General features: G+C 39.0%; 1 protein-coding gene across 1 annotated transcript in view; it reads right to left on the bottom strand.

Moving 5' to 3' along the window:
- The window catches only part of TMEM255B (transmembrane protein 255B), a 116,398-nt gene that overhangs the window by 95,245 nt on the left and 8,183 nt on the right, over positions 1-12,970 (bottom strand). The window contains exons 2-3 of the mRNA XM_030551664.1: positions 11,712-11,854; positions 5,555-5,617 (exon numbers count right to left, since the gene is read on the bottom strand). Coding sequence (XP_030407524.1) covers positions 5,555-5,617; positions 11,712-11,854 — 206 coding nt within the window. The remainder of the gene's footprint in view (positions 1-5,554; positions 5,618-11,711; positions 11,855-12,970) is intronic.

Below are 12,970 nucleotides of genomic sequence, written 5' to 3'. Positions count from 1 at the left end.
ACAGCGAGCAAGGTTGCTTCATGTTCTACAATCAAATCTAGATTTTAGAGTGATTGTATTTTCCAGGCACCAAACTGGAATAAACAGCCACTCTGACTATAACAGTTCTACTTCTCTTCTTTTTTAATTGTACGCTGTTCTGTTATCAGTGTCACCAGCTGCACACTTCTCTCTCTCTTTTTTTTCAGGGGGATGGAAACACCATTTTTTCCTTCAGTCATTTTCTTGTTGTCCTGTTCCAAGCATTCCAAATTACCTCTTCCAGTGGGAGATCATCCCCTGATCGGCTGATAGGAAATTTTTTGTTTTGTTTTGTTGGTGGAAATTCAGCACAACACAGAGAGGGGAGCAGATTAACAGCAGTAGAGAAATAATGTTAAACAGCCAGTGAGATAACAAGCCTGATCCTGCAAGCTACTAAACACTCCGAATTCCCTCTGAATTTGGGTTATACCAAAGTCAGTCTATTGAAGTCAATGGGAATTGAGGGTACTCAATATCTCACAGAATCAGGTTTAAAATTCTTCCCTATGTCTGGTAATTGTATGAAATAGTGGAGCATCTGATCACTTTACTCTCACTATGGTAATCATCAATGTTATACTTTAAGCACAATCAAACTCTGTCATTCTAGCAGACAGAACTTTCACTTCTTTCATGTTCAATCAGCACTGGATTTCTTCTGAACTAACTCTACCTAACCATAGCATACATCCACATACATTATTACTCCTGGGGGAATTCTGTGCCACTGCGCAATGCAGAATTTGTGCAGAAATTAATGTTGTGTGCACAGAATTTCCTTTCTCCAACACTCCCCATAAATGGACTGCAGAGCTGCTGGCTGCCACTAGGGGCTGCTGGACCTGGCAGAGCCGAGCTTGCACACAGAAGACACTGCCGGGAAAGGGGGAGGGAGCTGGAGGGTTCCCAGAAGCTGCAGTTCCCAGCATGCCCTGAAGGAAGGAGACAGCGCGCAGGAAACTCCATGCAAGCCCAGGTTCGAGCATCAGGCTGTTCCTTCCTCTGGATTCCTGGGCTCTCGGGGGTAGGGAGCATGGGTGTCTAGGCTAGGGCGGGGGGTGGGGCCCACAGCTGGCCTCTGGAAGGTAGGGGACAGAGAAACAGGAACTGTGTTGTCATAGGGGTTTCTTTAACGCTCTATTCCTGGGTGAATTTTGTGTGTGTGTCTGTATTGTTACAGACATACTGACTGACAGGTATTTTGAAATAAATTATCAAAATAATTAAAACTGGCATGATTAGATAGTGTTATTTTGACAAATAAAATATGCAGATTTTGCAGAATTTTAAAATATTGTGCACAGAATTTTTAATTTTCAGCGCAGAACTCCCCCCAGGAGTGATATTATAAATATCAATCATAAGAAAGCTATCATTAACAGCAATGAACATCTGTAGACTGAAAATAAATGCAACTTGCAGGAAAAAAAAACAGCAGCAGAGTGTCCTGTGGCACCTTATAGACTAACAGACGTATTGGAGCATGAGCTTTCATGAGTGAATACCTACTTCGTCGCATGCATGTCACCCACGAAAGCTCATGCTCCAATACGACTGTTAGTCTATAAGGTGCCACTGGACTCTTTGCTGCTTTTACAGATCCAGACTAACACAGATGCCCCTCTGATACTTGGGGGGGAGGGAATAAAAACAGGTTTACCGAGAAAAGTTAATAAAAAAATTCTCTGCTGTGGCTGAATCTACACTGATTTTTATGTTAAGATTTTTGAGACAACAAAAATGAATTAAGTCATTAGACAGGGCTATATCATTTTCAGTTCTACATTGGGTTAGTCTCAAATTACACTGATGGTTTATTTCAAACTAAGTTCAAGTAAACTTAGAGCCACTGATAAATCATTTGCCTTCCCTACTGAATTGTATTCATAAACCATTTTTACATTATAGTAATATGATACATCTGTAAAATTTCTATACTTATCTGGGCTTTTGTACTCACTTTGTTAATGATAGCTGAAAAGCCATTTCAGCTACCCCCAAGCCTTTCAACAGAACACACTAAGTTAAACTCAAGAGAATAATTAGAGCCCTGGATTTTACAACCTATGATATAATCCCTCTTGTTTTAGATGCTATTTCCGTAATAATTAAAAACAAGCTACTGACTCATCCTTACCTTTAATAATGTTTAATGTTTTTGCAGATTATGGGATCTACTGATGGATGACAAGTTTAATTGGACTTCTAATTATTTTCTTACCCAGTTCTTCATCTGTCAGACTTTTTTCCTTCTATTCCACCATAGCATATTTCACACCAAAAGTCTACTTTTTCACTATTTCATGTTGGGATATGCAAACAGACACTGATATTAAGCAATTATGATATGCATTTCCCACGGTCCTTATTGCATGAATTTTACAAACATACCATGCAGTCTGAATTTCAAGCACTGTCTCATTCAACACACTTTTTACAGCTTTTTGACTGCCTGTTGGGCATTAAAAAAAAGAGAGATGGAAAACTGAGAGGTGAATTAAAGAAAAATTGAGAGGTAACACTACTGTCAAGAGTGATGACAACTAGTAAACTACAGGGCCGCCCAGAGGATTCCGTGGGCCTGGGGCCGTCAGCGGCAGGCGGCTCCAGTGGACCTCCCGCAGGCGTGCCTGCAGAGGGTCTGCTGGTCCCGCGGCTCCGGTGGAGCATCCACAGGTGTGCCTGCGGGAGATCCACCAGAGCCACGGGACCGGCAAGCGGCAGGACGCCCCCTGCGCGGCGAAATGTCTAGAGCTGGCCCTGTTTGGCGGCGGGGGGCCCCCACCACGGGTCTTCGGGGCACTTCGGCAGTGGGTCCCGGAATGGAAGGGCCCCCCACCGCTGAATTACCGCCAAAGACTGGGTTGCACTTCGGTGGCAGGTCCCGCTTTGGCAGTAATTCACTGGTGGGGGGTCCTTCCGCCCTGGAGCGGAAGGACCCCCCCGCCGGCGAAGACTGGGAGCGGAAGAAGCTCCAGGGCCCGGCCCAGCAAGAGTTTTCTGGGCTCCCCGGAGCGAGTGAAGGACCCCGCTCCAGGGGCCCCGAAAAACTCTCGTGGGGGCCCCTGCGGAGCCCGGGGCCTGGGGCAAATTGCCCCTCTTGCCCCCCCTCTTGGCAGCCCTGGTAAACTATCCTGATTACAGTGGAAAACAAAATCCTATTCTCATCTGGCAAGCATTCTTTTGCCTTTAGATGAGGGGTCAGAATTAGCCGTGTTAGCAGCTTTGAACTAGGATATAGAAATCAGGGGCAACAGTTGTTAAAAATGCGAAACAAAAGTTCAAAGATAGGGGAATGCTTGAAAATGTATTATGAAAACTACCGTGCAATGGAAAAATGTCCTGAAATTATTTTCCTGTTTGTTTATAAATAGCAAAAGCAATTCAGTTTTTACTGACAAAGAAAACAGGAAGCCTCAAAAAATAACCTGCTCTAAAATGTATAGCAAAGAACAAAAGTAACTGGCCAGTTCCTCAGCTGTTGTAATTCAGTTTAGGTCCACTGAAGTTGTAGTATTTCATGAAGCTTAACTATGATTTTTCTAGTGTAAACTGTATATAGGACACAGGTGATATTCATCCACCACACAACCATTTTTTGCACTGAGATGGGAAACTGTATTACACTATCTAGAGACCCAATCCTGCAAAACTTTATTCACCCAAATAGTCTCAATTACCTAAATAAGTGCTCACACAAGTAAAAGCAACTCATTTATGTAGACATTTCCTGAATTTAGGTTTGTAAGACCTAATTCAGCAACCCCCTACATAAATGTAATGGTCAGGCCATGTCTAAACTAGACAGAGAAACTCTGCTATCACCTTGGTAATAAGAGCTATAGGTGGTGGCTCTGTTTTTTTGAGACTACACAGTTTTGCAGAAGGCATTGCTAACCTGGCTTCCATGCTCAGTAGATACAAGGCTACAATGCATTCTATAGTTCCCAAAATCTTGACAGAATGAACCGAATAACTAAATTTAGGGGACAAATGCTGTAGTTTTTACTCAGGCAAAACTTCCATTAAAGTCAATGAGAGATTTTCCTGAGAAATGACTAAGGAGGGTAGATAAAAATTAGAGCTATTAAACTGCGATTAATCACAGTTAACTCCGTGAGTAACTCAAAACACTTCAAATATATTGATTTCAATTACAACAGAGAATACAGAGTGCACAGTTTATATTATTATTGTTGTTGATTACAAATATTTGCATTGTAAAAATGAAACAAAAGTAACAGTATTTTTCAATTCATCTCATACAAGTACTGCAGTGTGACCTCTATCGTAAAAGTGCAATTTACAAATGCCAATTTTTATTACATAACTGCACTCAAAAACAAAACAATGTAAATCTTTACAGTCTACAAGTACACTCAGTCCTACTTCTTGTTCAGCCAATTGCTAAGCGAAACAAATCCATTTACATGTATGAGAGATAATGTTGCCCGCTTCTGATTTACAATGTCACCAGAAAGTGAGAACAGGCATTCACCTGGCACTTTTGTGGCCAGCATTGCAAGGTATTTACATGCCAGATATGCTAAACATTCGTACGTCCCTTCATGCGTCAGCCACCATTCCAGAGGACATGCTTCCATGCGGATGATGCTCATTAAAAAAATAATTGTTAATTAAATTTGTGACTGAACTCCTTGAGGGGAAATTGCAGGTCTCCTGCTCTGTTTTATCTGCATTCTGCCATGTATTTCACGTTTTAGCAGTCTCAAATGATGACCCAGCACAAGTTTGTTTTAAGAACACCTTCACAGCAGATTGACAAAAAGAAGAAGATACCAAATGGAAATTTCTAAAGATAGCTACAGCACTTGACCCAAGATTTAAGATAGGTTTATTTAATTAAAAAAATTAAAATGCCATTTGTCCATTTTAATTGAATTTGAATTTCCATCCAAATAGAGCTTGACACAAACCACAAGTAAAAAATTAATCTAGTAAATAAGAAATGCATCATTCACCATTTTCTAACAATGTAAAATATGTAAAAATTAAAGATCTGAATAAATTTAAGTCAAGCAATATAATTGCTTAAACTGATGTATACAGATATAGCGTATCCTCCTGTTTAGCAAAAAGGCTGCCCCTTCCAGTTCATCCAGCTGCAAAATGGGCACCACATCCACTGGGTTAGGGCAGTCGGATTTGATGCTGGCCACATCACTCCCTTGTGTACCATTGGCTATGAAAATGACATGCCTTAACAATGTCCCCCCCCCATTGGCTTGGGGGAACTTTGATTATATTTAGTTGCAAATCAACATGTTTTAATGGATTTTGGTTTTCTTTAGGAAAATAACTATAGTACAAATGCTAAACACAATTAAAATCAAGGTGTCCTGCATGCAGATTTAAAATCATGATTAAAAGCAGTGATTTAAATCAATTGACCCTGGGACTAAGAACTGCAGGAGTCAGTCATGGTAACTACAGATAGTAAATCCATTCTCTCTCTTCAATTAAGCCTTTTAATATTAAAAGGAAAAGAAAAAAAAGTTTTGTTGCTTACCATTTGCCTTCTGTTCTCTACCAGGTTGATTCCAATAATCCCTAGGAAAGATCCAAAGCCAAGCTAAGGCAAAGAACAAAAACAGAAACACAGCAGGTCAGCTTATTTGGCAACATACAAGAATGTCACAATATTTAAAGTGAGATGTTGAGCAGATAAACCAACTAAAACAATTTGTGAGAAAGAGCAAAATATTTAGTATAAATATATTACTGGCCAGAAATCATGAGATGCAACAGGGAACAATCAGAATAGGAATTTTCTTATATTTTAGCAGTTCCAGGGTGGCCAACTTTGCCTTCTTTATTCAAGGCAAATCTTCCCATTGGTGTCAATGTGGAGTTTGGGACAAGAAAATACAGACAATAGTCATCAATGTTCAATAACATAGGTACTGATATTACTGTAAGTAATTGTGATGTCTATTTTAAAGCAACAATAAATTATAAAAATGTGGCATTTCACATTTGTTCTACCCATGGTCATACTATAAAAGTATACATATTTAAGACATCTTCTTTGAAATGACATTATGAAACTGCAAGAGACAACCGCAACTTCTTCAAAAAATAGATGTTTTATTTTAATGCAAGTCCTCAAAATCCTAATGTTTACCTTTTTAAAAAAATTGCAAAATATTGCAGGTCCTAAGAAAAAGATGTTTTTAAATTGCTAAAGAGTACAGTGTTTCTCATACCATTCATCCAACAGCAAACAGACACACCTGCAGCAGGTACAGCTGCACTACTAGCAGGAAGAGAGGGAGAATGGAATTCAGCTGGAGTTACCCCTTCCTCACAGGATATGTCTACACTGCAGCAGGAAGGTGCAATTCCAAGTACTGGTGGACAGGCTGGCACTAAATCAGCTTGACCTAGCATCCTAAAAATAGCAGCATGGCCATTGTGCCACTGGTCACAGCTTGGGCTAGCCATCCAAGGGCAGGCTTGGACTTCGCCATTTTTAGGCACTAGCTCAAGCTGAGCTAACATGAGTCTTTCTACTTATGCTGAGAATCACATCTCCCAGCTGCAGTGGAGAAATACCCTCCAAGCCAGAATTGCACAGGACATCCCCCGCTCCTGGGAGGAACGAGTCAGAAGCAAACATGGAGGCAACTGCAGCAGCACAATTGAACCAGGAGGGGAGGGAGGATGGGGAAATAAAACTCAGCCAGGATTACCCCTTCCAACCAGATCCCTTCTTGAACAAGACCTACACCAGGGCCCATGTGGGATTGGGAAAAAAGAGAAATTCCTGGGAGGAGCCAACCAGAGACCAGCCAGCAACGAACACAGAAGCAGCTGCAACAGGAACCTCTAGAGGCTAATGAAGTCATCAGACTCTTTCCCCAGATTTTACTCTGGACATCCTTTCCATTGTGTTGGTTGGCTATTTACTTCTGCACGGCTATTTACCTCATCCGCATGCCACTTTCCCTCCATGCCTTCTTTTCTTACTCCCCCACTTCAGTGTCTCTTATCCCCACCTTTTGGTTCATCTTTGGTTCATCAATCCCTTTTTAACAGCCTCTACCCACACCCCATCACAGGAAAAAACAAGATGGATGGATGAATAAATAAATGCCACCAAAAAAAATCATGGCACAGACATGGAGTTTGAAAGCCATCACAATGTTCCCACTGAATGTTTGTCAGATCCCACATCTGCCTGGTCTAGTCAGATAGTGAGCTCCCCGAGGCAGGTGCTGTTTGTCTCCCCAGTGCCAGGCACAATGGGGCTCCCATCTCAGTTGCTCACTGTAATAAACAAAATAATAAACTACAACACACACACCATTTACAGAAGGTGAGGGGGAGGCTGTTGGGCGTTCCGTTGGTTGGTTGTTTGGCTGGTAGGGTTTTTTTGTGTGTGTTTGTTTTTTGAACAAGCTCTGGGTCTGATCCTACAAGCTGCTTGACATAGGTGGAACCCAGAGCCAATGCAGAGCTCCATAAACTCCAGTGAAACTCCATGTGGGCACAAAGGTCTTCCTACATGCAGGATCGGGGCCACTAAAATTGATAATTAATATAAACTAAAGATGTAGATAAAGGGAATTTTTCAATAATGGAGTAAATTACAAATTTAGTCCTACAAATACTTATGCACACATAAGAACATAAGAATGGCCATACTGGGTCAGACAAAAGGTCCATCCAGTCCAGCATCCTATCTACCGACAGTGGCCAGTGTCAGGTGCCCCAGAGGGAGTGGACCTAACAGGCAATGATCAAGTGATCTCTCTCCTGCCATCCATCTCCATACACTGACAAACAGAGGCCAGGGACACCATTCCTTACCCCCGGCTAATAGCCATTAATGGACTTAACCTCATGAATTTATCTAGCTCTCTTTTAAACCCTGTTATAGTCCTAGCCTTCACAACCTCCTCAGGCAAGGAGTTCCACAGGTTGACTGTGCACTGTGTGAAGAACTTCCTTTTATTTGTTTTAAACCTGCTGCCTATTAATGTCATTTGGTGGTCCCTAGTTCTTATATTATGGGAACAAGTAAATAACTTTTCCTTATTCACTTTCTCCACATCACTCATGATTTAACATACCTCTATCATATCCCCTCTTAGTCTCCTCTTTTCCAAGCTGAAAAGTCCTAGCCTCTTTAATCTCTCCTCAGATTGGACCCGTTCCAAACCCCTAATCATTTTAGTTGCCCTTCTCTGAATCTCTTCTAATGCCAGTGTATCTTTTTTGAGATGATGAGACCACATCTGTATGCAGTATTCAAGATGTGGGCATACCATGGATTTATAGAAGGGCAATAAAATATTCTCCATCCCTTTTTGAATGATTCCTAACATCTTGTTTGCTTTTTTGACTGCGACTGCACACTGTGTGGACATCTTCAGAGAACTATCCACAATGACTCCAAGATCTCTTTCCTGATTTGTTGTAGCTAAATTAGCCCCCATCATATTGTACGTATAGTTGGGGTTATTTCTTCCAATGTGCATTAATTTACATTTATCCGCATTAAATTTAGTTTGCCATTTTGTTGCCCAATCACTTAGTTTTGTGAGATCTTTTTGAAGTTCTTCGCTTTGGTCTTAACTATCTTGAGCAGCTTCGTATCATCTGCAAACTTTGCCACCTTACTGTTTACCCCTTTCCCCAGATCATTTATGAATAAGTTGAATAGGGTTCTAGGACTCACCCTTGGGGAAGACCACTAGTTACCCCTCTCCATTCTGAGAATTTACCATTTATTCTTACCCTTTGTTCCCTATCTTTTAACCAGTTCTCAATCCATGAAAGGATCTTCCCTCTTATCCCATGACAACTTAATTTACGTAAGAGCCTTTGGTAAGACACCTTGTCAAAGGCTTTCTGGAAATCTAAGTACACTATGGCCACTGGATCCCCCTTCTCCACATGTTTGTTGACCCCTTCAAAGAACTCTAATAGATTAGGAAGACATGATTTCCCTTTACAGAAACCATGTTGACTTTTGCCCAACAAGTTATGTTCGTCTATGTGCCTGACAATTTTATTCTTTACTATTGTTTGAACTAATTTCCTCGGTACTGACGTTAGACTTACCGGTTTGTAATTGCCGAGATCACCTTAGAGCCCTTTTTAAATATTGGCATTACATTAGCTATCTTCCAGTCACTGGGTACAGAAGCTGATTTAAAGGACAGGTTACAAACCATAGTTAATAGTTCCATAATTTCATATTTGAGTTCTTTCAGAACTCTTGAGTGAATACCATCTGGTCCCAGTGACTTGTTACTGTCAAGTTTATCAATTAATTCCAAAACCTCCTCTAGCGACACTTCAATCTGTGACAATTCTTCAGATTTGTCACTACAAAGGACGGCTCAAGTTTGGAAATCTCCCTAACATCCTCAGCGGTGAAAACTGAAGCAAAGAATTCCTTTAGTTTCTCAGCAATTACTTTATCATCTTTAAGTGCTCCTTTTGTATTTCAACTGACCTGAGGCCCCACTGATTGTTTAGCAGGCTTTCTGCTTCTGATGTACTTGAACATTTTGTTATTACTCCTTTTTGGCTTTTATTACATTTTTACACTTAATTTGGCAGTTTATGCTCCTTTCTATTTACCACACTAGGATTGGACTTCCACTTTTTAAAAGATGCCTTTTTATCTCTCACTGCTTCTTTTACATGATTGTTAAGCCTCTGTGGTTCTTTTTTAGTTCTTTTACTGCGTTTTTTTAATTTGGGGTATACATTTTAGTTGGGATGGTGTCTTTGAAAAGTGTCCAAGCAGCTTGCAGGGATTTCACTCTAGTCACTACCTTTTAATTTCTGTTTAACTAACCTCCTCATTTTTGCATAGTTCCCCTTTCTTACTTTGACACAAGTAAATTTATGCATGTTTGAAGTAGTCTTAGTAGTGCTAAGAGAACTGGGGGCTTAAGTCATTTTGCACAAATATTTTTTTTAAAAGGCCAAAGTCACTTGAACTAAACATAATGCACCTTTGGTGCCCTATCCTGTCCCACTGAACTAAGAGCATTGTTACTGAATTCCATGGGAGCAAGCCGCGACCACTCTTCTTTTAATTCCAATTTAAATTTCTCTCTTCACAAGCAGTCTTATTTTTTCATTGTTCCATAAAAATAAACATTTAGTTTATCACATCAAGAATGAAAAACCATAATCTTACCTTACAAATGTGTTCATTTTCAGCTGCTCTGATACTTCCTAAGCTAATGCACCATAAATCTATGTATTGCATGGTGAATTCACACAGCAGGAAAGGAACTGTCAGTCAGACTTTGTGAATGAAATGTTAATAGTGAAGGAAAAATGGAACCAGAATAGGTATTTTAATACTCCTCTTAGATAATACTTTCCGCAAGGCACTCAGCTTCTTTAGCTCTCACTGAAGTCAATGGGAGTTGAAGCTGCTTGCCATCTCACACTATCAGAAGCTGTAATTGTATCAATACAGGGTGACATTGATGTATTAATCATTGCTCTTTCTGGGTTACTATAATGATCAACTACAAATGTGCAAAGTATGACCATGCTTTTACAAAATGTCATCAGCTCTAACAGCCTTAAAACAAAATAGAGAGAAACATCATTATTAAAAGGATTTCATCTGAACATTTCTAGCTATTCTATCAGCCTATTAAATAAAAACCTGTAACATTTTATTTTTAAAAAATGCTCGAGAAATATATTTTTCTGTTTAGTACACAGACATTTTCTCCCTAAAACAAACTAATTGCTATAATTAACTGCTTTGTGCAGATGAACTTTATTACTTATTACCCATTACATTTCCTCCAATGGAATGACTGTAGAAAGTTTATTTTTTAAATGTTTTAATTTCAATTACAAATAACTGTTTAAATACTATGCCATTGTATAGTCTACATATTTTAAGTGATCCAAAGACAATTCATTCTTTTAAAATTTTATTCCTGTAACGGATTTTAATTCCATTTTTAAACACCACTTAATATAGATTATTACCCTAAAATTAATCCTTCCAACAAATGTTCTCAGCATGACATTAACATATTAGAGAATTTAGCTAGAAAGAACAATTGTAATTTACAAATAACGATTGGCAATGCAAAATTTATGTATAGTACTAACACTCATCCCTATTATGAACAAGAGCTAATAGTACACTGTAATCACTCAGGTCCCAATTCAGCAGTGTACTTAAGCACGTGTTTAACTTTAAGCAAGTGAATGATCCATCCTATTGAAGTCAATGAAATTAAAGTTAATGCTAAACTACCTTTTGAAGTCGTTAAAAGTAGAGTATTTAGTGGTACTTATATTCTCTCTTTTACTAAATAATAATTTAAAAGTCCAGTTAAGAATCAAGGTTGTGATACTGAATTAAATGGTTTGAAAGTTATTACTAACATACTGTAGAAAATTATGGCCCATTCTTGAAATTGAGTCCATGTGCCTGTGCAGAAAGCTATTAAATTCAGTGAGGTTCCATGCAGGCACAGTGATCACCTTCATGCACCAGTTGCAGGATTAGGGCCTACATCTGAATCACAAACATAACAGAACTAGATCTAAACTTATGCACCTTACGTTTTCCCTCACCAGTAATGCATCAGTTGTGGTTGCTTGTGTCTATGCCATAATAGCGTATTGGTAATAATGGATAATATAAAATACATTTCTCTACTCACAATGATTCCTGGGTAATAGCCTCCGACGGTAACATTTTCTGTTCTTGTGGTAGCTGCAAGTCCTATGGTCAGTATGAACACAGACACTACCAGCAGAGAAACTGTGAACCAGAGAGAGGTCTTCTTTCGTTTTGCAAACTGTCCTGTTGGGGGAAACAAATATAAAATAGTTTTTCATTGCAATCTTGGCAGTACAAGTATGAAACGAAAGCTCATTCCAACTATTTCATTTTTAACCCCTTCTCCCAACAAGGGATAATATTTTGCAGCAGAGAGAGGATCTTAAATTATATAAAGATTAGCTGGAGCTTAGTTAACTTTAATACATTGTTTACACATACAAGATGAGGTTTTACTAAGCTGAAGTGACAATTTTTTCAGTTATCTGTGGTAAATCTTCTAATGAAGTTGTTGTTCACATCTGTAGGCCAATTCTGTAGACCTCAAACCATCCTTACCTTAGCAAAATTCCCATTTGGCTCTACGTGGACAACAAATAAATATGTGAATTTTAAAGATTAGCAGAAGCTCTGCTGTGTTATCAAGAAAATAAATATAAAGAGAAAATTCATCAGATAAGCAAACCAGTTGGTATCTTCTGAAGTAAATATGTACTGCAGCTAATGAATTTGTGCTATATTATACGTATACTATTTTATTTAACAGGAACTGTTCTGTGAAATTTACTTAATCTCATCTCAATTTGGATTCAGGTACCCAGGAGTAAAAGATTGCAGATAATCCTACTGTAGTCAGCCAGCTCTAATAATAACCTTGATATTATTTTGTTGTTTTAACTTTGAGGCAGAAGTGTATCTTTGAGTTGCAACTCTAGGTTTCTAAAATAATTATTAGAGCTCCTGCCCATAGCTCACCAAAATTCTGTAAAAATAATTTTTTTTAAAAAATACAATAAATCACTATAGCCATCTAAAAATACACCCTCTTAACATTCAAAATGAACCGAAGAGAAGGAGTCCACTGTGGGCAAATGTGAAAAAAGCAATCAGAGGGAGAAATCGCAAACAAGGAGCCAATCAGGAAACAGAAGCAATACAACGTGACTCATGTGATCGAGCAAAACTCAGAAACACAGCTCAGTTTTTGAATTTCAAATCCCACACCACAGAACAGATTCAGTCTGCAAACCAATTCATCAATTAATTTTTATGAATACATATATAAAAACTGAGATATGTTTGTTGATATTCCTCAAATAGAACCAGTAAACGTGTCAAATATTTTCTTCAGTATGAAGT

Source organism: Gopherus evgoodei, chromosome 1, assembly GCF_007399415.2.
Source record: "Gopherus evgoodei ecotype Sinaloan lineage chromosome 1, rGopEvg1_v1.p, whole genome shotgun sequence".
NCBI classification, from domain to species: Eukaryota; Metazoa; Chordata; order Testudines; family Testudinidae; genus Gopherus; species Gopherus evgoodei.
The sequence above is the reverse complement of the archived record's forward strand: the minus strand, read 5'-3'. Positions and strand labels throughout refer to the sequence as shown.